The sequence below is a fragment of the Gopherus evgoodei genome, chromosome 4, assembly GCF_007399415.2.
Source record: "Gopherus evgoodei ecotype Sinaloan lineage chromosome 4, rGopEvg1_v1.p, whole genome shotgun sequence".
NCBI classification, from domain to species: domain Eukaryota; kingdom Metazoa; phylum Chordata; order Testudines; family Testudinidae; genus Gopherus; species Gopherus evgoodei.
In genome coordinates, this window is record NC_044325.1 from 143,296,774 (window position 1) to 143,323,719 (window position 26,946).

A 26,946-nucleotide genomic window follows, 5' to 3' on the forward strand; every position below is an offset into this window, starting at 1 on the left:
TTCCAACTGTCACTGAAGATGTCTGGTGGATAATAAATATAATTCTAGGACTTCGAAGAGACTATATCTGCCTCAAGCAATCCCAGTCTAGCTTCAGAGAAGAAGGGCAGTTGGGGCCCTCTTAAGAGTGGCTCCTCTTAAATTTAAAATGTTTACCTGCCTCATTTGCTCATCTGTACTGGCAGTGGTTTAACAGCTCAGAAGGATAGGTAGAAAGGAGCTCAAGTAGCTATTGAAAAGTTATCTGAAAATGTCTACCTTTAAACTGCATAATGTACAATATGCTTTACCTTACAAAAAGCAGTTATTTTACATGTGTAAGAATACATCCCAGAATGCATTCAACAGACAACATGCATATTTCTTGAGCAACAAATGTTTGAACTGTTATGTGGTGTTGGTCTCATGCATACTAGTGGTTCACGTGTCAGAATGAAGTTTTTGATCAATTTGTTACATAAATTAATGTCACAGTTCTTAATTCATGCTGAAATTTACTTTTGTCCTTAAGATTTTTACTACAATGTATATTGAAATCTGGGAGATTCCTATTGCATTTTTCTTTAACTATTGATATACAAAATTTAAATTTGGATAGTAAAATCAGATCTGTAGACTAGCCTAGCGTGTTGAGGGGTAGCATGCACGTTTAGAATCCTTGAATTATTTCACTGTGTGAGCCCCATAGAACAATACTTCAAATCTAAACTGTTCTGTGCTTTATCACTTAAATCTACAAAGCTCAGACTGCCTTCTAACAGTGGCAACAAAATATTTTGTAGAGGCAGAAAATAAAAGGAATCTGCAATATAATTCAGTATTATCTCTACTGAAAAGAGGAGAACAAATAGCCTGCTCCAAGTCCTAGAAATACTGTTTTACAATTGGAAATGATATGGAACTCTTCTAGTGGAAGATTATTTACTTTTTTCCTCCTGTAACTGTCTGCAGCTTTCTTTTTTTTAATGGCGCATCACGCCCTCCTCCTTCCACCCCCGGAAGATACTACAATATTGGACCCATATTAATTTAGTTGTAGCATTTAAAAATTTCTGATGTGTAAGCAAAGATTTTCTGTTTAGATGTTTTTAAAAGGTGACCACAGTCCTCTCATTGTACTCCTTATCACAGAACATTTATTTACTTCGATATTGGAAAACGTTTTAAAATGTTGTGGTACCTCATCCAAAGAAAACTGTATAACACTGCTGCTGCTTGCCTTCCTTTTAAAAATTACTATTTTTAATGCTATTATTAAAGTGTCAGTGGTTATAACCCCTTCTCAGCCAGTTTTAGTATTTACAAAGCAGTTACTGCATATACTATTTGGTTAGATTTGTAACAACTCTTGTCTTACCCACAGTGTGGTATTTGTAGGACAATAACAGAAATCCATTTGAAGACTTCTGCCCACGTTAAGAATTATTCAAATTTATTACAAGTGAGCTTACAACAGTGAATCTCTGTATGGGGTAGTTCAGTCCATATTTTCTTTCTCATTGATGTCAAGAGCATGGACAATGTGCTGTCAAACGCTGTTGGCAGTCCAAATTAGCCTTTCATTGCACTCAAGATAGTGCTTGATGTGCATAGGGGTTGATGATTCTTTGCCAGCACCTTGAGTTGCTTAACTTCAAGCACATACTTAAGTGTTGTGCTCATGTGGGGCCTTGTATCATGTGCAAACCATTGTCTTCAGTCTGTGAAATACAGACGACAATGCTTTGTTTTTCACCTGGGTGTTGAGGGACAACTCATAAAGTGTGCTATGTTCATTGAGACCATTGGTTGGAAGAAGTTTTCAAACCATTAGATCTGATTTGGTATATTACAAAACTGCACTTACAGCAGGAATCTTCAAGTTTCAATTCATTTTTTTCTCTTTTTAAAAACGCCTTTGTGGTGCTACATATCATGCAAGATTTTGAGACCTAAGAAATTCATGGCTCCGCAATACCGAGGTACATGCAAAACCCAAGTACGCAATATTTCACTGAAAATTGCGTCTGAAACCTGTCTAAACCCTACTCTTACAGAAAGTCCTTTATGCTACCCTTCTGCTTCACTGCTATTCAACTTCATGTGATCATCTATGACCTCGATCTAGTTTAGGAGGAAAACTGCTGCAATTGTCTATAATTCTACAGCCAACGTTATCGAAGTACTTTACCCTCCCCCCCTTAAACATTAATACTACCTACTCCTGTGAAGTAGGGAACTAGCAGTACCCCATTTTTTGGATTAGGGAAGCTGAGGCATGGAGAGGTGGAGTGCCTCTTTAAAGGTCCCATCATTATGTACTGCAGGGTTTGAAGTAAAAGCCGATCTCCTCACTGCTATTCTATAACTAACCAAAAGACTACCTTCATTGCTCTCCTTTTCCTGTTTCCACCTCAGTGGTCTAGGCCCTAGACTCCAAGGGATGTGTAGTGCTGCTGTTGGTCGTCAACATTCTATTAATGCGTTTTGTTTGACGAAATTCTGATTTTGTGACTCAGTCAAAGCTGAAAAATGTTCCAAGCTATTTAATCACCTGGCGGCATTTAAATTTGCATACTGAGACTGTTTGTATGTGTGTGTTTTGCCTGTTTCCTTTTCTTGGGGCTAGCTACTGATGTTTGCATACAGCTCACCTTTGTGTTCAAGAGGCCAGATCTCTGAATATGCTGCTTTCTGCCTAATGTCCAAACCAATGGTAGCCATTTTGAACTCTGGCTCTCCAAGGACCAAAGGCTGATTTTTAATTTGGCCTGTAAGCAAGGGTGGCTGGAAGATATTATGGCTCGTGAGTTCCTCCCCTTCATCCATAAACCAGCAAACACAGAGCCTCTACACAACACATGAAATCCATCTTGGGGAATCAGTAGCAGTATCAGGGTTGCATCTAAATTAGCTTGCTAGAAATGGATTGGAAATACAGTTCTTCTTCGAGTGATTGCTCACATCCATTCCAGTTAGGTGTGCGCGCCGCGCGTGCACGTTCGTCGGAAACTTTTTACCCTAGCAACTCCAGTGGGCCGGCAGGTCGCCCCCTGGAGTGGCGCCGCCATGGCGCCAATATATATCCCTGCCGGCCCGCCCGCTCCTCAGTTCTTCTTACCGCCGTGTCGGTCGTTGGAACTGTGGAGCGCGGCATAGCTGTCCTCCACGTCCCTAGCTCTCCTAGTTTCTATCGCTTGTTTATCGCTATCTCTAGTTCTATATATAGTTGTAATTAGTATTGTTAAGTAGATAGTTTAGTAAATAGCTGTTAAGTAGTTTCTTGCCGGGGGCTTAGCCCTTCCCGGCACCGGGCGCCAGGCTCATGCCTGTTTCGCCAGGCTTCAAGCAGTGTGCGGCCTGCAAGAAGCCCATGCCTACCAGCGATCCCCACGAAGCGTGCCTGAAGTGCCTCGGGGAATCGCACATATCTGACAAGTTGCCGCATCTGTAAGGCTTTTAAGCCGAGGACAAAAAAGGAGAGGGATCAGAGGCTCCGAAACTCTCCTAATGGAGGCGGGCACTTGACCCGTCGACTTCGCAGACCGTGGTTTCGGCACCGGCACCGGATCGCTCGGCACCGAGAAGACTCCTCGGCACACGACCTTCTCCGGCACCGGAATCAGAGCCTAGGCCGTCGAAGTCTAATACTCCGGCCAGGCAGACCCGGCTTGAACGCCCGGCCTCGACATCGGCCGCGGCGCCGCCTGCACCGTCAGCACCGTTGACTCCGGGGCCCGGCGGGTCTGTTGAGTCCAGGTGCCGCCGAGCTCACCCATGAGATCTGGGGTTGAGATAATGGTCCCATCCACACCGAGACCTTCGCCTCGGCTCGGGACTTATTGCCCTGACGGAGCCTACTCGGCTGCCACCCCCGGTTCTTCCGGTGCGGGTCACGTCCAGAGGCAAGCCCATGATGTCGGCACCGCCCACGGACAGTCGTTCGCCATCCAGGCCCCGACGTCTTGGGCGCTCCAGATCCCGACGCCGCTCAGCAGTCCCGGCACCGCTCCCCTCAGCGGTACCGGTCGCACATCGCGGCACCGGTCGGCATCGAGACGGTCGCGGTCAGGCTCCAGTCGACACCGGCACCGCGACTCCAGGAGCAGGTCCCGACGCTACCTCGCCGCACCGGTCGACCTCCCGGCACCGAGCTGGTGGCAGGTCCCGGTCCCGATCTCGCTCGACCTCCCGGGCACCGAGCTGGTGGCAGGTCCGGTCGATCTCCCGGCACCGAGCTGGTAGTAGGTCCCGGCACCGAAGCGGCGCCCGGCACCGTGACAGATCCCGGTCCCGAAGCGGCGCCCGGCACCGTGACAGATCCCGGTCCCGAAGCAGCGCCCGGCACCGTGACAGATCCCGGTCCCGATCCCGGCACCGTTATGACTCCGGCACCGGTCCCCGGCACCGAGACGATCTCCGTGCCGGCCCGCGCAGACCCGTACCATCCAGGGTCGGCCCCGCCGTGGCCCTCCAGGCAGCCGTCCGTGTCCCTCAGAACGGACAGCGGCTATGCGGCTGGGCACCGACCGGCAGGCGGCGCTGTTTGCTGATCCGCCGCTGCAGGACCAGGCCCCCACAGTGGGGATTCTGGACACCCTGGGCGTACCATCAGGCCCAGGGCCCCCAGCAGCTCCCTGCTAGGCCGGCGACTGCGGAGCGTAGGGCCCCTGAAGCCTCCTTGTCTCGCCCCCCTCCTCCCCGGAACGGGGACGAAGGGTCCAAACAGCGAGGACTCCGCTGGGGCTCCGGAAGACAGAGGCGAGGGCTGAGGAAGACCCTCAGTTGGACACTATGTGCCTGGGGTCTCATCATCCTCCTCCCCGGATGAGGCGGTGGCGGGTACCTCCTCCAACAGTCCCCCCCCGCTGGATCTCAGGGCGCACCAGGACCTCCTCAGGCGATTGGCTCAAAACCTGAGTCTGCAGGCAGAGGAGGTCTCGGAGATAGAGGACCCAATTGTCACCATCCTCTCTTCCGATGCTCCCACCAGGGTCGCCCTGCCGTTTATACGGACCATTCAGGCCAATGCCAATACTATCTGGCAGTCCCCGGCCTCCATCCCTCCGACAGCGAAAGGAGTCGAGAGGAAGTACATGGCCCCTTCTAAGGGGTACGAATATTTACATGTTCACCCGACTCCCGGTTCACTGGTAGTGCAATCGGTGAACGATAGGGAGCGTCACGGCCAGGAGGCTCCGGCCCCATAATCCAGAGAAGCCAGGCGGATGGACCTCCTTGGCCGTAAGGTGTATTCGGCTGGGGCGCTGCAGCTCAGGGTCTCTAACCAACAGGCCCTGCTGAGCAGATACGCCTTTAACTCCTGGGTGGCAGTGGACAAATTTAAGGAGCTGCTGCCACAGGATGCTCGCCAAGAGTTCACGGCCATCTTGGACGAAGGCAAGAAGGTCGCGCGCACGGCCTTGCCAAGCCTCCTTGGACGCTGCGGACTCGGCTGCCCGTACCCTCGCGTCAGGAGTTACGATGCGTCGCATCTCCTGGCTGCAGGTTTCCGGCCTTCCGCCAGAGCTCCAGCACACGATACAGGACCTTCCTTTCGAAGGCCAGGGCCTGTTTTCCGATAAGACAGGACCCCAGACTTAAGAGTTTAAAGGACAACCGGGTCATTGCGCGGTCCCTCGGGATGCACACACCCCGGACACAGCGTAGACCCTTTAGGCCGCAACAACAGCAGCACCGTCGGCCGTTTTCCCAGTTCCGCCAGCGGCAGGACCCTTACAGGCGCCGCGGCAGGAACGGGAGGCGCAGGCAGTCGGGGAACCAAGGGGGGCAGAACCAAGGCTCTTCAAACCCCCGCCTGGTCCTAAGCCTTCATTTTGAAGGTGCGCTCGGGCGCGTCAGTAACAGTTTCCCCTACGGATCCTTCCCCTCCGTTTTCCAACCGCCTTTCGTTTTTCCCTCCCGGCGTGGTCCCAATAACATCGGACCGCTGGGTCTGAGCGTGGTGCAGACGGTGGTACCGCCTGCAGTTTGTTTCGTTCCCTCCTTCCCGCCCTCCTTCCTAGTCCCTCTTCAGGGACCCCTCTCACGAGCAATTCCTTCGGCAGAGGTGCAGGACGCTCCTCAGCAAAGGAGCTATAGAGGCGGTTCCCGAAAACGAGAAAGGCAAGGGGTTTTATTCCCGCTATTTTTCTGATCCCCAAGGCCAAGGGGGGCCTCAGGCCTATCCTCGACCTGCGAGAACTCAACAAATACCTCGTGAAGTTGAAGTTCCGCATGGTATCCCTGGGGACCATTATTCCATCCCTGGATCCGGGAGACTGGTACGCCGCCCTCGACATGCAGGACGCGTATTTCCACTATGCCATTTGGCCACGCCACAGACGCTTCCTCCGCTTCGTTGTGGGGGCTTCGTCATTATCAATTTGCGGTCCTCCCGTTGGCCTGTCCACGGCCCCGAGGGTGTTTACAAAATGCATGGCAGTTGTCGTGGCGCTCTTCGGCGCAACCGTGTCCACGTGTTCCCTTATCTGGACGATTGGTTGATTCGGGGCACGTCGGAACAGCAGGTGTACAGCCATGTCCGCGTGATCACCGGCATGTTTGCGAGTCTGGGCCTCTTGATAAACACAGACAAGTCCACCCTGAGCCCACTCAGAAGGTGGAATTTATCGGGCCGTCCTGGACGCCACTGTGGGCAGGGCCCTCGCTGCCTCGGCAGCGGTTCCAGACCATGGCGGCGATCGTTCAACGCTTGCGGTCAGCCCCGTTGACGTCAGTGAGGACATGTCTAACCCTGTTAGGCCACATGGCGGCGTGCACCTTTGTGACCGACTACGCTCGGCTCCGCATGAGGCCTCTCCAGCTGTGGCTTATCAGTCATTACAGACCAAGGCAACCGCTAGACATGTTAATCACAGTCCCCCAGAAGGTCTTAGATTCCCTCGGCTGGTGGGGGGACCAGTCCGTATTGTGTGCGGGTCTTCCCTTTCACCCGTCTCAGCCCTCGGTATCCCTGACAACGGAGTGCCTCAGATCTAGGCTGGGGGGGCCCACCTAGGGACCCTGCGGACGCAGGGCCTATGGTCCCAGGAGGAGGTGGGGCTACATATCAACATGAGGGAGTTGAGAGCGGTCCGCCTTGCTTGCCAAACGTTTTGTCATCAGCTTCAGGGTCGTTGTGTAGCCGTGTTCACGGACAACACGACGACCATGTATTATATCAACAAGCAGGGCGGCACCAGGGTCCTCCTCCCTGTGCCTCGAGGCGATACGACTCTGGGACTTTGCGTAGCCCACTCCATTCACCTCAAGGCTTCCTTCCTTCCCGGAGTACGGAACACGCTGGCGGATCGATTGAGCAGATCCTTCCTGTCACACGAGTGGGTCCCTTCGACGGACGTCGCTCTCTCCATTTCCGGAGGTGGGGTTATCCCCGGGTGGACCTCTTTGCGTCCAAGGGGAACAGGAAGTGCCAAGCGTTCTGCTCCTTTCAGGGCAGGGAGCCGGGGTCGATAGCGGATGCCTTCCTCATCCAGTGGTCGACCCACCTGTACTATGCGTTTCCTCCGTTCCCTCTGGTTCACAAGGTCCTCCTGAAGGTGCGCAGAGACAGGGCTCGTGTTATCATGGTGGCCCCGGCATGGCCCAGACAGCACTGGTACACCATGCTGCTAGACTTGGCCGTAGCCGACCCAGTTCCCCTGCCCCTTCATCCGGACCTGATTACCCAGGACCCACGGGTTCCCTCTGTCACCCAGACCTGCAGTCGCTGCACCTAGCGGCGTGGCTCCTGCGTGGCTAACTGGTTCCGAGCTGCGCTGCTCCACGCCTGTGAGAGAGGTGCTCTTGAGCAGCAGGAAACCATCCACAAGAGCCACATATTCGGCAAATGGAAACGCTTCTCCTGTTGGTGCGTAGAGAGAAATCTCCGCCTATGGACGTTTCGGTATCCGAAATCTTAGATTATGTTTGGTCCCTCAAAGAACATGGTCTGGCCTTATCGTCGTTGCGAGTCCATCTGGCAGCTATCTCCACCTTTCACCCGGGTGCGGACGGTCGCTCCGTTTTTCTCACCCGACGGTGTCGAGATTCCTTAAGGGGCTGGAACGGTTATTCCCTAACGTCCGTCCCCCTGCTCCAACCTGGGATCTTAACCTGGTGTTGTCCCGGCTCATGGGGCCCCCCTTTGAGCCGTTAGCTACTTGCTCCCTGCTTTACCTCTCTTGAAAGGCTGCCTTTCTAGTAGCTATCACCTCAGCTAGACGGGTGTCGGAACTCCGAGCCCTTGTGGTGGACCCCCCATACACGGTCTTCCACAAAGACAAGGTGCAGCTTAGACCACACCCTGCCTTTCTACCCAAGGTGGTCTCAGCCTTCCACGTCAACCAAGACATTTTCCTCCCGGTTTTTTTCCCAAAACCTCACTCCTCAGGCAGGGAGCAGCAGCTCCACTCGCTGGATGTCCGTAGAGCTCTCGCGTTCTACATAGAGAGGACCAAACCCTTCCGCAAATCCCCCCAGCTTTTCGTGGCGGTAGCGGACCGTATGAAAGGGCTTCCTATCTCCTCCCAGAGGTTATCCTCGTGGGTTACGTCCTGTATCAGGACCTGTTATGACTTGGCCCTGTCCCTACGGGCCGTGTGACTGCGCATTCTACCAGGGCGCAGGCGTCGTCGCTGGCTTTCCTTGCCCGTGTGCCCATCCAGGAAATCTGTCGGGCAGCGACCTGGTCATCGGTCCACACCTTTGCTTCCCACTACGCCCTGGTACAGCAGTCGAGAGAGGATGCGGCCTTCGGAACTGCAGTGCTCCATGCCGCGACTTCTCACTCCGACCCCACCGCCTAGGTATGGCTTGGGAGTCACCTAACTGGAATGGATGTGAGCAATCACTCGAAGAAGAAAAGACGGTTACTCACCTTTGTAACTGTTGTTCTTCGAGATGTGTTGCTCACATCCATTCCACACCCGCCCTCCTTCCCCACTGTCGGAGTAGCCGGCAAGAAGGAACTGAGGAGCGGGCGGGCCGGCAGGGATATATATTGGGCGCCATGGCGGCGCCACTCCAGGGGGCGACCTGCCGGCCCACTGGAGTTGCTAGGGTAAAAAGTTTCCGACGAACGTGCACGCGCGGCGCGCACACCTAACTGGAATGGATGTGAGCAACACATCTCGAAGAACAACAGTTACAAAGGTGAGTAACCGTCTTTTTTTGAAGATACAATTTCCATAAACATTGAAATCCCAGCAGTGGCCTAGCAGTTGAACCTAACACACTTGACAAATCCTAAGGGACCAGCCAGTTTTTCTTACTCGATATTTGACTCTAAAGTTAGATTTTGTCTTTTAATTCTGGGCGGTGTGTGTGTTTTCCACGCTGCACCATTTCTTCTGTATTTTCAAAATTCGTCATTCTTTTCTACTGACTTAAATCCTTCCCCCTTTTCCCCACTGCTATCAACTAGTATCATGACTGGTAAAAGCCCAATCAAAAACCAATTATTTTCTTTATTTTTAGTTTTATGCCCTTTTTTGTTTTTTACTTCTGTCTGTGGATTTTGATTTAGTTAAAATTTGAAACTGAGTGGAGTCAATTTTTGAATTAAACATAGTCTTAGCCTTAACTTCTTTGAAGGTTTAAATGAATGACCAAATGTCTGAATTACTGCAAGTCTTACTCTGACATTTAGAACACAAATTAATTATACCTTTATGGAGATGGGAGTTTGTTTTAAGAAACTGTTTGCTGACAAGGCCTAGGACCTAAAATTACTATTTCAGTCTACTGTATAATGTGGCCATATGTTCATTTTGCAGCCCTTTGTCATGCTGCTGAGTCACTTGAAAGAGGATCCTGGCAAAGTCATATTTGTAATTGTAAAGCTTGTTGACTTTTCAACTTGCTTTATGTAGTTGCTTCCTATCCACTCGCTTGATGGGTGACTGGGCTGCATTTGGAGCACCTTAGTCTGGTGACCCGTCATCCCCTTTCCCAGTTGTTTGTCCTTGTCTTTGACTTTAGTGCAGGGGTGCCCAACCTGTGCCTGAGAAGGAGCCAGAATTTACTAATGTACATTGCCAAAGAGCCACAGTAATAAGTCAGCAGTCCCCTAACAACTCTGCTCCCAGTACCTCCTTCCCCCCAGCAGCCCCTTTCCCCTCCCTCCCTGCACCTCCCGATCAGTTGTTTGGTGGCGTTGCAGGAGGCTTGGATGGGGAAGAGGAGGGCATAGCAGGCTCAGGAGAGGGGGCGGGAAAGGGTGGAGTGGGAGCAGGGCATGTAACAGAGCCAGAGGTTTAACAGTGAGCACCCCCAGCACATTGGAAAGTTGTTGCCTGTTGCTCTAGCCCCGGAGTCGGTGCCTGTACAACCAGCTGCATATTAGTTTCTGAAGAGGCGGTGACTCCGGAGCCATAGGTTTGGCCACCCCTGCTTTAGGTGTTCTGCTTGTCTTTAATTTATGTGAGGAGGACCAATCCTCGCAAAGAAGTCATGAGGGATGTTTTAGGCAAGGGGAAACTGTAAATATTTATCTGATGGATTATATCTACTAAGGGGCAACCCATCCTAAATGCTCAGTTACTGAGGGACAATCTACACTCATTCCTATATTTGCTTTCTACAACCAACTGTATAACTTCTCATGAGTGATGTACCCAAGTATTTGGATTTTAATATCTAAACTGTATCGTTATATTTATCTACATTTGGGTTATTGCTGATTATGTATTATATGTATCTTATGAGTTTTTTAAACTTGTATTTATGGATAATCTAAGCACTGTACCCTGATGTACAGACATTCTTTTCTTAACCTGTGTATTAATTTTTTAACATTAGCTTAATAAAGGTTTTCTGAATATCACTCAATCAGCTCTGTCCATCAAGACAAATCCATGTGGGTGAGAGAGACTTCTTAAAATCTGGGTAGGTGTTGGGGATGCTGCTTTTATTTAGTTGCCAACCCAATCCTGTCCTGGGTGTCTCTTAATTTTAAATAGCTTGGCATCTGGGACGGGTATGGGAATGTCGTGAAAAGACTTGAATGCTGTTGCGTGGTTGAGGTAACTGAACAGTGAAAAGCAGCATTGAGTTCTTGTTCCTCGTGGAATACTGAATTGTTGTGTCTGTGTGATTCATTCTCTGTGCTTTCCAGTGCAAGCATACTTGGAGTTGAAAATTTATTCATCAAAGAAACTTCTCATAAGGCGCGAGAATACCCTTTTTATCTGCGTAGAAGCGTGGTGTGGAAAAGAGAAGGTGACTGGGAGCCAGGATTCCCCGGTTCTAAACACAGTTCTTTGCTAGCTTACTGCATGATACTGAGCAAGTCACTTGAGCTCTCTGCTTCAGTTTCCACGCTCCCCAAATGGGGATAATACTGATACCTGGGATTCTAAGAGCCACAGTAGATTGTTTAAAGTAATTTCAATGCTCTGGGGCAAGGTGCTATAGAAGAGCAAAGGTGTCCGTGTTAAAATTGTTATCTTCCACTTGGGAAACATGCATCTCTGACTATTTTTGAAACATGCCTCAATGGGCATTCGTGTCACAAAGGTGAACTCTGGTGGTCCCTGATGCTTTTAGTGTGGCTTTTAAAATCATACTGACATCATATGATGATGTGCTCTGTCTCTGCTTGCTAAGCAGCTGAATTTCCCCAGGAAATTGCCCAACTCTGTGAATTGCCATACATCACTGTTTCGCTTGTGTCATCAAGCTCCCTCTTAACTGATGATCAGCGGGAGAATTATTTTAATAGCAGTTGCAATTGGTGGAGTGAAGACCGGAAATTCTGTAACTTTCCACTTAGCCACAGTATCTATATGAATATGTACTCACAAAAAATTACCCCTTTGTATAATTCGTGGCCAGCAGAAGCAGATATGGGGAAGCAGATGTTTTGAATGATGTAAAAACAAAACCTGAACTGTGAGATAGTAAACCTCATCCTGCTTACAAAGGGAATGGTCAAGCCAGCTGCCAAGTTGTTTCGCTGAGCAGGAGTTAAGCAGACTAAGTGAAGATAAGAGGTGTGAGTAAAAGATGAAAAGTGGAGCCATGAAGACTTCAGCAATTCTATTTCTGCACAACAGTCAATGTAAAGGTATTTCATTTCTCCTTAGGTTGGTGAGGTAACAGGGCAAAAAACCCCAGTGGAAGCTTTCTTAGGAGGGGTGGAATGAGTGCAGCTGGCTGATGATAGAGCGCTTGTATTTTCTGCCTCATCCCTTGAGATAAAGACAGTTGCTTTAATGTGGATTTGCATGTGATTCTTAAACTTTGGTTTATGGAGCACTTCCTTGTTACTGAAGCAGATTCAGGGACACTGGTCAAGTATCTATCAGGTTTCATAAAGGGAAGCTTGTTGCAGGCCAGGACACCTCTCCTCCTCCGACTCCCCTTTAAGGTTCTATCAACTAGACTTAAACTCTTCTCTGCACCCTGTGGTCTGCTTCACATGCCATCTCTGCTGGGAGTCTCCTTGGTGCAAATTTAAATGATGAATGTAAAGCCCCAGAGAAAATGAGGAGAGAGGATGTAGTAAGCAGCTGTATCCATCATATTAAGGGACTGATTTCAAGTTGTCTCATTACATCTGACTTAATATTATTTGTATATATTCCAGCACTGTTGTAGCTGTGGGAATGTTGGTAGAGTGGAATGGGGAGTCCTCCACTGGAGGATCTTGATTAAAAGATGAGGTCGGCAATATGAAATTCTTGAGAACCGCTACTGTATGTCTTTGTCCATTGGTTTGTGCAGTAGAAACTGAGGGCTAATTTATTCCTCTACAGACTTTTTTTTCCTCAGCTATGTTCACCAATATTTCTGGTGAGTAAAATATTTACAGGGAAGCCATCATAGCTAAAGAAGGCAATGGAGTGTATGTTTGATTCTATATTGGTTGGTTAAGCATAATGACTGTTCATATTCCTGTACTTTGTGACCATCTCAAGCTATTAAATGGCAACTAGTGCTAAAGTGGCGATGCAAAGCCACACTGCTATAATGCTCTGGCTGTCAAGGCTTGTCTTGAGCTCACTCAAATGGATGCAGTTTAAATCAGGCTTCACTTTTGCCTTTTTGCCTCTTGTTCTGTTGTTGGACTGTGGTTTTTTTGTTTTTTTTTTTGTTGTTTAATATTTTGATAGACTGGCATCAGGTGTGTTTTTATGTTGACTCTAGCTATGGTGACTCTTCCACTAACACATCAGAGACATCCTCGTTTAAATACTAGGCTTGAAAACTGCACTCTCCTGTATGCAGGGATCGCTGTGCTCATGGTAAGACTGTGGCCATCAGTGCTTTATGTGTTTGTGAGTGGAACGAGAAAATACTTTATCCACTGTGAGGAATTTCAGGGAATAATATGTCATTTTCAGAGCTGCAGATTATCAGGACATCAGGCCTAGCATTTCTATACTTCAGGTAGCGCAAGCCATTGAAGTCCTAATTTTTAAGGGGTTTTCAGAAGTAAAACATGAAAATAATTGAGGTTTAAAATGTGCCTCTCAAATGATTGACCAAAGGAATCTGAAGAAACCCAAGGCTGGTGAGTTGTACTTGAATGACCATGATTGTGAATGTTTATGCACCAGTAATAGTGCCTTATAAAGTCCTATGGGAAGAGTAGCACAGCAGGCTGGGACATGGACATTGTATGCATAGTAGAATGCTAATTGTACACTTCTCCCCCAATATAATGCAGTCCTCGGGAGCCAAAAGATCTTACTGCGTTATAGGTGAAACCGCGTTTTATCGAACTTGCTTTGATCCACTGGAGTGCGCAGCCCTGTCCTCTCCGTAGCGCTGCTTTACTGTGTTCTATCGGGTTGTGTTGTATCGGGGTAGAGGTGTATATAGGGAAGGAAGGGTTATGTCTGGCTCATCTACATAATAATACCTGGATATAGTAAACTGGTTTGCTTTTCAAAATGGCACACATTACACAGGTCAGTTTTCCTCTCAGTCTGATTGGCACTCTAACTGGACTGAGGGAATCTGTCAATCCTCTATGCTTTCTGACTCACATGTCTGACTTAAGGGTTGAGGAAGGAATTGGTGAACTTTCTTACCTTTATTCTTCAAAATGAAAAAACTTGCAGCCTGTTTTATCGTGTATAGGAAAACGGTAGTGCCCAGTCACCAATGTCATTTGCTTTTTAGCAGCTGCTTTCCCATGTTTTCCTTTAATTCAGTCTGCATCTGTACATGGTATTCAGTGGAGAATTAACAAGAAAAGATGGGAGGAGAGGCTATTTAGTTATATGGAATCTACTTAATAATAAATTTATGAATAAGACATAATGTACAGTGTAACTCTGCCTCTACCTAGCTTAATGCACAAATTACAGGACAAGCCAGATGGCAGTTAAGGCCTGTACTTGAAGCTACTTACAAATGCTGAGGTTGAAGTACTGAAGATGGCTAGGAAAAGGATGAAAAACTTTGTAGCTATCTAGATTTATATTATATTCTTCACCTCTGCCCTTTATAATTAAGGATCTTTATAACATGATGTTGGAAGTGATTAAATGGTATACTGTTTTCCTCTTGTTACTTTTTAATCTAATTGTAAATAGCTGGAACCTATCTTTTTCCTTCTCCTACCTTTTGGAGGCTTTTGGGTATGTATTTACTGGCATGCTGTGTTTGTGTGAAGGAGGTAGCTTGGTCCAGTATTGGCATAAGGCACTGTATTCGGAATAAGAAGACTTGGGGTCCAAGTCCTGGTTCTGCCACTGACTGTATAATGCTGAGGTCACTTCCCTTCACTGGGCCCCAGGTTCCCCATCTATAAAGTGGAGATAATGCTTATTCACCCTTTGGAAACAGCTGAATGTGGAATGGCAACACTTTATTATGTGGATCTAATGCCTCCTGTAACTTTAATTCCAGATAAATAATAGCAATTACTTCCTGGCAGTGACCAACTCAACAGAAGAGGTTAATTGAAATTGCAGCTCCTTAAAGTGCTGGTCCTATTGAAGTGTTGGGAAACAGGTACAAGGATCAGGGCAACACTTCCTTTGGCTGAGGATAGGCTGATTTCCATATTTAATGCAATCAATTTTGAGAGGGTCGGAGTGGGGGGGTGGCCTCATACTCTCCAAAAGCAAGAAAGAGTATGCTGTCATTGAAATTGAGGGAAAGACTGAGATGGGTAAAAATTACAGAAGCCACTCTGCTACTAACCTGAAAATCCAGCCGTGTAGTGTAATAGGGGCTGGAACAGTCCATGCTTGAGAACATAGTGATGGATAAGGTGAGATTAAACATCTGTATGACCTTAAAATAGTGGCTGTATGAAAACAGATTCTGGAGGATACTGATTCTGTGACTTGGTTTTCAGCAAATGATGGTATCAGCAAATGGTGAGTAGGGGTTTTAATTTTTAAAAAGGAAAGGACTGAAGTGTTTAAAAAAAGGGGTGTAACGCTAATTTGTGGTGTATAACTTAAGGAATGCCAAACCACTGAACTGAAATAAAATCCTGTGTGTATTGCGATTGCAATGTTATAAAAGCGCCAGTGTAATATAGTAACCCACAGCTGACAGCAAATGTTGCCTTGGTATGTTCTGACCATACCTCTGAAAAAAATCCTCATGCCTGTTTAATCAGTGGGATAACAAATAGATGTTTTATATCCTAGAAAGCCAAGTGAGCCTCAGGAAATTCCTGCATTTTTTTGAATTTATTTTATTTGTGGCCACAGCAAAGTACTGTTTAAAAAATAAAACAACTGATGATCAAGGTTGCCCTGCTTCAGCTCAACCCCACAGGCTGGGTGCACTCTGTTCAATCACCTATTGTTCCCCAGTGCATGCAGCCCAATCAGCTGTTACCTTTCCTCTCACAGAAACAGTGCATTTATTTACAACAAAAAGTCCTGATGCAGCACATTTTGCTAAAGGGAAAGGTTACAATTAGGCTTGGCGTTTAGCAGGAGAGGTGCATCTGAGGCAGTCTGAGAAGCATTTGCTTAATTAAACTTAACATTGGATTTTAAATGATTGTAGCACAGTGTGCGAGTCTCTTTAAGATTTACATTGGAAACCTTTGGGTTTTTTAGTTTTTCTCTTTGATTTGGCACCCAGCTCCTTCAAGGAAAGAGCAATGTTCTTTTTTGCAGTCAACTTTGAAAGTCAAGAAGAGGGGTGCCCCATGGCACCCATCACATCTCCCAGTGTAAACAGCCCTGGAATTTGGAAGTGTTTGGATTTCAATCCTGTTTCCAGATCCAAACCATGAAAAGTTGAGCCTATCAAAATGCCTGAGTCTGCAAAGTACAGAGTGTCCTCCATTCTCACTGAAGGCTTTGGCCGTTGAGGTCATTCAGCATGGAGCAGGATAGGGAGCTGAATTTTCTGCAAAGGACCCACACACTGAAGTTCATGACTTTTCTGCCCCTCAGTCCTCTGTCCCTCATGTAGGTGTTCTGTGAAGTACTGAGGTCAATGGAAAGTCAGGGTGCTTGTGAACCAGTTACAAAGCCTGGTGGAATTAGGCAGTCATTGGACTTAGCTTTGTGTGTGTGGTTTTTGTTTTCCTACTTGCTATGGAAGTGATTTCTCAAGCAGTTAAAACAGAAAATTATTGGCACAGAATCTCTGAGCTTGCCTTAAAGCTACCTTCCTAAGAAATGAATGATAGGGTAGCAGGAGGTGGGGAAAAAAACAATTGCATTACCACTCTTAGCTATATCTTTCTTTTCCAGTCCACCCCAGTCCCAGTCTTGCCTTCTGACACATCCTGAGTATTGCTTCCAGTACCAGCTTTTGTGCTTGCATATGCCAATGGAGTAGCTGACTTCCCCCAAGATAACCCAATGCCGATAATCAAGCTCTTACTGTACAAATTAGATACAAGAGGCAAGTGGTTGCAGAATCTGAGCTGTGCGCGTTGTTTCCATGTCTATTTAAGAGAAAACACTGAATCAGCTTTGATGTTCTGTTCATATGATGGATACAATATAAAATAAGCTTTTGTGACAAATGACCTAGCCTCTCTGGGTCTGGGATAGGGTCAGTAATTCAGCTGAGAGTCTGTTTAAGGGAGTAAACGAGCTGTCATGTGGCTACAAACTGAGATGCCAGTGGGAGTCAAATTCTAAACGAGTTAGATCTTAGAGGGAAACAAGAAAGCTGCCCTGTGCATTATTTGCCACCTGTAATACAGCAGGAGGCATATTTAAGAACATAACAGCAATTGCCATATTGGGTCAAATCAATGGTCCATCTAGCCCAGTATTGTCTTTTGACAGTGGCCAGTGCCAGATGTTTCAGAGGGAATTGATAGAATGGAGCAGTTATCAAGGGATCCACTCCTGCCGTCCAGTCCCAGCTTCTGGCAGTTGAAGGCTTAGGGAGGGCGCCCAGATCACGGGGTTGCATCTCTGACCATATTGGCTAATAGCCATTGATAGACCTATCATTCATAAACTTAACTAATTCTTTTCTGAGCCTGGTTGTACTTTTGGCCTTCACAACATCCCCTGGCAACAAGTACCACAGGTTGACTGTGTATGTGAAGTGCTTCCTTATGTTTGTTTTAAACCTTCCTGCTAATTTCATTGGGTGACCCCTGATTCCTGCGTTATGTGAAGGGATAAATAACACTCTATTCACTCTCTTCACACAATGATTTTATAGACCTCTATCTTATCCCCCTGGGTTGTCTCTTTTTTCTGAGCTAAACAGTTGCAGTCTTGCTAATCTCTCATATGGAAGCTGTTCCATACCCTTAATAATTTTTATTGCCCTTTTCTGTATTTTTTTCCAATTCTAACATTTTTTTTGAGAGAGGGCAACTAGAACTGCATGCAGTATTCAAGATGTCGGCTTACTATGGATTTCTGTAGTGGCATTATATTTTCTGTGCTGTTACCTATCCCTTTCCTAAAGGTTCCTAACATTATTAGCTTTTTGATTGACTGCCCTTCATAGTGCGTGGATGTTTTCAGAGAACAATCCACAATGACTCCTAGATCTTTGAGTGGTGACAGTTAATTTAGACCTCACCATTGTGTATGTATAGTTGGGATTGTTTTCTAATGTGCATTGATTTGGGTTTATCAATACCATTTCATCTGCCATTTTGTTGCACAGTCAGGGGCGTCCCTAGCTTTTTTGCTGCCCCAAGCATGGCAGTCAGGCAGCCTTCGACAGTTTGCCTGTGGAAGGTCCGCCGGTCCCGCGAATTCAGTGTACTGCCTGTGGGAGGTCCACCGGTCCCGCAGGATTGGCGGACCTCCCACAGGCAAGCTGCGGAAGGCTGCCTGACTGCCATCCTTGCAGGGACCGGCAGGGCACACCCCTCAGCTTGCTGCCCCAGGCACGTGCTTGGAGTGCCGGTGCCTGGAGCTGCCGCTGTGTACAGTGACCTAGTTTTGTGAGATCCCTTTGTAACACTTCCTAGTCATTTTTTGGATTTAATTATCTTGAGTAACTTTTGTATCATCTGCAAACTTTGCCACCTTGGTGTTTTACCACTCTTCTCAGATCCTTTATGAATATGTTGAACAGCAGCGGTCTCAGTACAGATGTTTGGGGGACCCTGCTATTTATCTCTCTCTCCAATGTGAAAACAACATTTATTCCTGTCCTTTTTGTTTAGCTTTTAACCAGTTACTGATCCATGAGGGAACCATCTGTCTCATCCCAGGCTTGCCTTCTTTCCTTAAGAACCTTTGAGGGACCTTGTCAAAGGTTTTCTAAAAGTCTAAGTACACTATATCCACTAGATCACCTGTGTCCACATGCTTGTGCTCCTTTCTGTTTTCCTCAATAGGATTTCACTTTCAATTGTTAAAGGATGTCTTTGTCTCTCACTGCCTCTTTTACTCTGTCTAGTCACTGTGGCATTTTTTTGGTCCTCTTTAGTATTTTTTTATTTGAGGTATGCATATAATTTGAGCCTCTATTATAGCATTTTAAAAAAAAATTTCCATGCAGCTTGCAGGCATTTTCCTCCTGTGACTGCTCCTTTTAGTTTCTATTGAACTAGCTTCCTCATTTTTTGAAATCAAATGCAACTGTGGTGGGCTTCTTCAGAATTATTCCCCCTACAAAGATGTTAAATTTAATTTCATTATGGTCACTGTTACTGAGTAGTTCAGCTAGGTTCACCTCTTATACCTAATCCTGTGCACCACTTAGGACTGGATGAAAAACTGCCTCTCCCTTGGTGCATTCCATAACGGACTGCTCCAGGAAGCAGTCATTAATGGTGAATACATTTTTCTCTGCATCGTATCCTAAGGTGACATGTACCAGACAGTTTGGAACTAGTTGAAATCCCCAATTATTAGGGCTCTGTGTCTGTCACAGAGCCCTCTTCTCCCCCCTCCCCAGTGACCCTCCCCCTTGACCTCAAGATTAAATCACTGTATTTTTAGTAAAAAGTCGTGGACAGGTCACGGGACGTGAATTTTTGTTTATTGCCAGTGACCTGTCCATGACTTTTTAAAAAAACACCTATGTCTAAACCATAGCCTTATCCATTATTATTGGGTTTTCTGTTTTTTGCAGGATCTCTAATCTCTCTGAGCACTTCAGTCAGAGTCAAGGACCTGTCAGATGCTTGGTATTATATTCCTGCTTGGTGGTGGTATACCTTTATTAATGCATGGAATTTCTATCCATAGAGATTCTGTGGTATTTGATTCATTTAAGGTTTTTAGTATATTTGCCATTGCTTTCTTTCACATGTAGTGCCACTTCCCACCAGTGTGACCTACTCTGTTATTTGTATACAAACACTTATCAGATTTGTCAATATTTGGTTGTCTGCCTTCATGTGGTGTAATTGAATGGGATTCTTTATTTCCTTTTCTTTCCATTCTTCAGTTCCTACCTGTACTTTATCAACTTCTGTCATCTCCTCTTTGTTAGGATATAGAGTATCCCCTTTAATAAATCCTTCCCTAAGGGATGCGTATGTCTGAACTGTGTGCTCCTACACGCCTGTCGTCTTTCCCCAGCCCTTACATTCTAGCAGTCTTTTTCCATTTTGATTTTGTTGGAGCTTCCTGTATAGACTCTTCCTTTCCCCAAAAGGGTGTCCAGTTCGTAATAAACCTAAATTCCTCCTTCAAACAGCATGTTTCATCCACGCATTGAGACCTTGCAGTTCTGCCTATTAAATTGGCTCTGCTTATGGAACTGGAAACATATATTTTTCTTCCACTGCTGTTTAAAAAAAAAGAAAGAAAGAAAAGAAAAAAAACTTGAAGGGAAACTTGAGCCACTGTCAGTACTCTCTTGAGTCTCTGGAGCATCAGTTCACTAACAGACCTGTCAGGACCTGGGCTGCAGTCCATAGGACACTTGGTGCATAAATAATGGCATAAACAGAATATGCCATTTTAATTTTTTACTACTATTTTGGAACCATAGGGTGAAGAAAATCACTAATTTGCACTAAATGTAAAAAAAAAAATATTACAAAAATAGGGAGGAAGAGGCATTTTCCTTTCCAAGCATTTGGAGGGAGCATCTACAGGCAATAGAGTAATTAACAAATAATTTTAAAATCTATTTGATAGAGCCCTCTAAAATTGGGGCATTTGAAGGAGGGCGAGGTTCTAGATCAGCGGCTCTCACTGTGGGCAGGAACCCCACAGTGGGTCACGACCCCATTTTAATGGGGTCACGAGGTCTGGCGTTAAACTTGCTGGAACCCGGAGCTGAAGCCCAAGTCTGAGCCCCACTGCCTAAGGCTTTAGCAAAATCCTGAGGGCTTCAGCCCTGGCCAGCGGGACTCAGGCTTTAGCTTCAGTCTTTGGCAGCAGGGCTCAGGCTTCAGTCCCCCTTCTTGGGGTTGTGTAGTAATTTCTGTTAGAAGGGGGTCACAGTGCAATGAAGTTTGAGACCCCCCCTGCTCTGGAAGTACTTGGCACTGCTGTGCTCCTCCCCCATGCTCTGGTAATAGAAACCCTCTTACTTAAAAAAACAAAACAAACAAACAAAAAAAACCCATACAACTGTCTACTCCACCTTTAATAGAACCCATTGCATGCCACTGAGTTGCTGCATGCATGATGCTTGTGCCATTTTTACTGGGACACAGATTGGAATCTACTTTTCAAGTGCCTCTGTTACCTGTGTGTGTGCTAACTACGATTTTTTTTACTTTGTTAAAGGTTTAGAGCTTGAGGCAAAGCTCATTGAAATCAGTGAGTCTTTCCTTAGTTACCACATAGCAACAGCACCTGACAGTGTGTGACCATCAGTTTTACTTGGGAGGAGGAGAAATTCACTAATGCAGTTGGCTTTGCAGGATGTTCTATATCAGAATGGCAGACTTGCAAATGAGTTTTAGGTTAAGTGGTGAGGAGACTGATTGATTTGATTCATTACCCCAAGGAAACACTGAATTACTGCACATTCCTTATGGAATGCTCAGTCTGTTCCTCAGTCTATTATATATAGCTGGCTCACCTTCATTCCTGTATCAGTCTTACTGACAAAGCCACAGATGGAAAAGATGTCTATTTGCATAGCACATTAATAAGCTCATCATGCATACAAAGCTCAGCAAATTCATTATTGCTTTTGTAAATGAGAAAGCCGAACGGGGAAGAAATGTAGTGTAGACCGAGTGTCAGCCATTAAATAACTGCTAGTAAATTTTGTGTTAGTGTTAAGTGTTTTGCTTCCTCCAACCCCTGTAAATCCTGAAATGTTACTGCCATGTGGGAATTAATGTGCAGCAGGGTATCACAAATTTGCAGGAGATATAAAATGTAAGGTGTTTTTAAAAACATGGCTTATGTAGGTTACTCCACGGTTGACAGCATGAATGGTTTCAGTGGCCTTTTTCAAGAAGCCCATGGGTGTGCACTTAAAAGAATACTGTGTGCCTGTTCATTGTGGTCTCCCCTGGCTTGGCTTCTATGCAGCCCTGATGGAAATGGAATCTATCCCTGACTGTAGAACAGGTGGCAGTGGTACCTTTCCCAGGCCATGGCTACACTTACAGTTCTGCAGCGCTGGTAGTTACAGCTGTGTGTTTGTACAGCTGTGTAGGGCCAGCGCTGCAGTGTGGCCACACTGACAGCTACCAGCACTGCAGTGTGGCCACATTTGCAGCATTTGCAGTGCTGTTGGGAGTGGTGCATTGTGGGCAGCTATCCCAGCATTCAAGTGGCTGCAACGTGCTTTTCAAAAGAGGGGGGTGGGGTGGAATGTGACAGGGAGCGTGGAGGAGACAGACAATGGATTTTTGGAGTTGACACTGTTCTCAGCTCCCTGCCTTGCAAGTTCCAAGGACTGGAAGACACACAGTGCCTACCTTCAATCATTTTAAAAGTTCTGACCCCCTTCCCCCACCCCTCTCTCATTCACTAAATGCAAATTATGTACTCCTAAATAGCAGTCAGACCAGATAAGTATCTGCTCAACATGGACTTCCCCCTCCCCCTCTGCCCTGTGAGCTGTGCTGTTTCTCTCTTTAAGCAAACAGCTGTGAACATTCCAAAGTAATTCTCCTGCCTGCCTCCGCTTGCTCAGCAAACAGGAGCTGTGTTTGTTTTTTAAATAAGCAGTTTGGCTGAACTCCGAGCTCTCCCTTTCTTCCGGTTTGTTGTGGACAGGAATTCTGGGATACCGCCTTATACCCCGGAGGTCAATAAAAGCGCTGGTGGGGTCCACACTTGCTGACCAGCGCTGGAATCGCTACACCCGAGGCTCGACCGGGTGTACAGCCAGCGCTGCAACCAAGGAGTTGCAGCGCTGGCCGTGCTTTGCAAGTGTGACCACATCCTAAGTTGCAGCACTGTAACCCCCTCACCAGCACTGCAACTCTGTAGTGTAGCCATGGCCCCAGAGTGTGAACCGCATCCTGTGTGTTGTTGCAGGCCACACTAGGACAGGGAGATGTAATGGACACTTTCCTCTGCCTGAAGGAATGAATGCGGCTTGGTGTTTTGACGGAAAATAAATGCGCACAACTATAAGTTTGCATATTTGCATGTAATTTTATTTTCTCTGACAGAGGGATAGAAGATGCATGAGTTCTCCAACCAGAAAAAAATTACAGTTGACCAGGTTTGCCCTCATGTAGCATTTATGTGGAGAGGGGAGCTTTGGGGAGAAGAAGAGCTGGGAGGAATCACATTCTTTACCTGCTCCTTGAACTGTGTGTTCTGAATTGCCTTGGATGGTAAACTGCCAGGAAAACAAGACTTCCAGTTTTAACTCTTTTACAAAGGTCAACTCAAATTTGAGAGCACAAAGTTATCACATAACTTGAAGAAAAAATTAACTAATATCCTGACTTTTTTTGGGAAAAAAACAGCAACCTGAAACAGAACCCCTTACCACTGTTTTCCCTTTCTCCCTCTATCCCGCCCCCCCAAATAAGGGTGCATGATCACTTTGCTTGAGAGTTACCACTGAATTTCATGGACCTGTTTCACGCTGTCCTGCTGGTCTTTGTGGTGCATTGGCAGGGTAAAGTGGTCAGTGCTGGTATGTTTCCATCAGTGACAAGAGGACAGATGTGCTCAGGGAGGCAAGCAAAGCTGGTTGCTCTAATGTTTAAGTTTATTAATTTGTCTGTCTGTAGTGCCATTAAAAATGGTCTTGTTAATCTATTTCAATGTTTATGTTAACATTTTTCAAATGGATAATTCTAGGAATAAGTACTTTCCAACCACAATCCAAAATAAGACAATTATCATAAAGCTTTGCATCCGTGCAATCCATGGGCATAAACAAAGCTGTGCATGGAGAAGACCTGAATGCTAAGTACTTCATTTGCTAACTTACATTGCAGTTTAAATTCAGTCCTGGAACAACATGTTTTTTTCAACGCTTCGGAAGAAGCAGCAGCAAATCACAAGTGATAATAGGCAGCTCTGATTAATGTTTGAGCACCCAGAGATCCTCAGATGAAAGTACATATTTTATTATTTTTCTTGTTGTGTTAATTGCTAGAGTTGGAAGCTAAATATTCTCCTAGTAACTCAATAACTGCCAGTTGCGATTATTATTTTTATTTATTTATTTTTTAAAGCAAGGGACTGAGACATCTCTGCTTCAAGCTGATTCACTCTGTGAATGTGGGCTTCTCGTTAGCCATTCTGTGTCATTTTTCTCCATCAGTAAAATGAGACTAACAGCCTATCTCCAAAAGCTTCACGGGTTGATTTCACATTTGTAAAATGCCTTGAAATCTTAAATGAAATATGCCATATAAATGCAAACTGGTATTGCTTCATAAACAGCATTAAAGAACACTTGTACCTGCACATGCTTATGGATGGCATACATGTGTGTACACCTTCTTCAGAGAGAGCCTTTTTTAAAAGAAAGTGTTACTTTTGGAGGCTTTGTCCAAGTGGAAATGCTGTCTGATTGGCTCCTCCTAACAGGGTTTTTATCAGTTTGGTGGTGCTGTGTTAATAATGGAGGCTGCACATTAACTGCACTTAACTGAATAATCCCAAATTAGTATCTTTGGGGAATACCCAAAAGATACACAGCTCCTTTGGTTTTGCCTCAGGAATAGTCAGCGAAGGAGTTAGACTGAGAGACTTTGTGGAGTGATTTTCTGAGGCACAGGGAAGAGGAGAGATTGCAGCTTTGCAGTCCTTATCCAGGCTGAGATTGAGGACATTTTTGGGAAATGACAGTTTCTTAATGCCAGATATGTCCTTGACCTATAGGATTGATGAAATTATCAGCAGCAGAGCTTTGCTTGTAAGTATACAGTATTGGGTTCCAGATCGCGTTACTTTCATCTTGTGGCCATAGTCACCTAAAGGTAATTGTAACCATTTTCTAACTATGGATACAGTTAATTAAATGCTTTTGGTGATCTTTTGGTGGGGAGGGAGAGCTCTTTTAACCTTGATTTACAAAGTAACTTTTATCATTTGGTTTTCCTTTGTTGGGCTTCTATTTAACACTTGGTATTTTGTTCGGTTCTCTCCTTGCTCAGAGATTCGCACCCAACTCATTGAGCAGCTGAAATGCCTCGATCAACAGTGCGAGCTTCGGGTCCAGCTACTTCAGGACTTGCAGGATTTCTTCCGCAAGAAGGCAGAGATCGAGATGGATTACTCAAGGAACTTGGAGAAGTTGGCTGAGAGATTCCTGGCTAAAACAAGGAGCACCAAAGACCAGCAATTCAAGTAGAGTTTTGCAAAGTTCCTTCTGGAGGCTGGGTATGGGGATGGGAGGAGAGAGCTGAAATATTGAATGTTGGGGGGTGGCAGGGGGACGTAAGGGGGCAGCATGTCCCTTTTGTTAGGAACTTAAAGGGGAAAATCCTTATTCTCCCAAGTGACCCAGGCGTGTGTTTGAAAAAATTAGTTTCCCTTTTATGTGTGTGTTAATTAGCTGGATTAGCACAACTATTGCTGGTAGAATGGAATGGTGGATTGTGGAAAATAGAGAATAACTTAATGAGGGAGCTGACACGTGTAAAGTGAAGGGCAGAATCAGAGCTCTTCTCTAAATGTGTTTGTCATTTATCTTGGCTATTAAGGGAATACTTTTTTTCTAATAGTATGGATTTATTGTGTTTGCTATATCTCTTTAGTTAAAAATCCATTAAGTAAAACTCCTCAGTTCTAGGGGTGGGCATTAGTATACTCCTAAGAAAACCTTTATTTCTGCAATGCCATCACTTTTTTGATCCTGGCCTTGGGAAGAAAGCAGCGTAAACGATGATGAGGTGGAGTTAATGCTACTTTTGTTTGGAGGAGATGATCCAAATTTTTGTGTATGGTACCTAGATACTAAGGTGATGGCAGGTTAAAAATCCTTCAGCTAGATTTGTGTGTCAGATCAAAGTATGAGTCTCCAGTGGAGCTTTCATATGATCCAGGTCAGTCTGTAAAAGACTTTTGGCTTCTTTGATTCTACCATGATAACATGAAGTGGGAGGAAACCAGAGAAGATTTTTCACTTATATATCCATGTGGGTGTGTAGGGTGTTACATGATTTGAAGAAGAGCCCCAAACAAGTGAGTCCCTACCTGGGGAGTTGGTAGTTGAAGACAACATGCAAAACAGGACAATCCAATACAGTTCTGACCAGGTTATTTTAGTTGCTTCTGTAGTGCAGCTCTTGTTTTTAGATCAGGGTTTGCACTATTCTCACTTGATTAAAACATCACATTCTGGTGCCCTGAACATGTTTCCTTGGCTGCTTGTCTCCCTCCCCGCCCTGTGTTGTGATGAGTTTGATGCTTGAGTGGGATTACCCAGCATGTGCAGAACTTGGTTTGATGTGACGAACCACTGATATTTTCCTTTCTGCCATCAGACAAAAATGTCTATTCATCTTATTAACTATTATTTAGGCTAGAGTATGAATAGGCATAGTGCTGGAATGCTGGTGGGAGTGTGCACACAAATTTATATAATGCAGAGAATGCAGAGCAGCTTAAAATTTGGAGACCATCTTGTGGCCAGATCATCAGAACAAAGGAGTCCCTTATCCTGGCTTTCTTGCATGGCGCTGCTGCAGCTGATATCCCAACATACACAAAGCTTGTCATGTTTTGTTATCAAGATAGCAGCTGTGGTGGCAACTCCAGGCAAAAGTAGTCTTGGCATATGAATCACTTCAGTTTTGGACAAATGAGCTTTTTTTTTTTTTTTTTTCTGAAGGGATCCATCTGGATCTGCTTCCACCCAAAATAGTTTGTTTAAATTCTAGCCAGGGTTGGATCACAGCATTATATCTTTTTACTGGGCTTTTTTAATTGCTGTATTTGGGGATACACGTTGCTGGTGGGGGAGCAATTTTCCTTTTTATACTAGAAAGCTTTTTCTGGAAGCCGTTAAATAGTCACCCTTTGATTTCCTTTTTTTAATACAGCTTTGATGTAACTCACCTTTTGTTCTCTGCCAAACTGATACTTAATGCAAACATCCTCATTAAAACACACATTGCATTATATCACCCACAAAGTCTGACCTCTAAGCAGAGCTATTAAACAGAGGTTGCCAGAGAATTTTTCTATGTATTTATAGAACCATAAT

At 45.7% G+C, this 26,946-nt stretch overlaps 1 protein-coding gene across 5 annotated transcripts in view; it reads left to right on the forward strand.

Moving 5' to 3' along the window:
* The window catches only part of SRGAP2 (SLIT-ROBO Rho GTPase activating protein 2), a 255,349-nt gene that overhangs the window by 115,304 nt on the left and 113,099 nt on the right, over nt 1–26,946 (forward strand). For 4 of the 5 annotated variants that reach the window (XM_030561620.1, XM_030561623.1, XM_030561619.1 and 1 more), the window contains exon 3: nt 24,893–25,085. In XM_030561620.1, the coding sequence (XP_030417480.1) occupies nt 24,893–25,085 (193 nt within the window). Of the gene's footprint in view, nt 1–11,932; nt 12,044–24,892; nt 25,086–26,946 lie in introns of those variants that run through there. The other variant, XM_030561622.1, reaches the window with a different exon arrangement.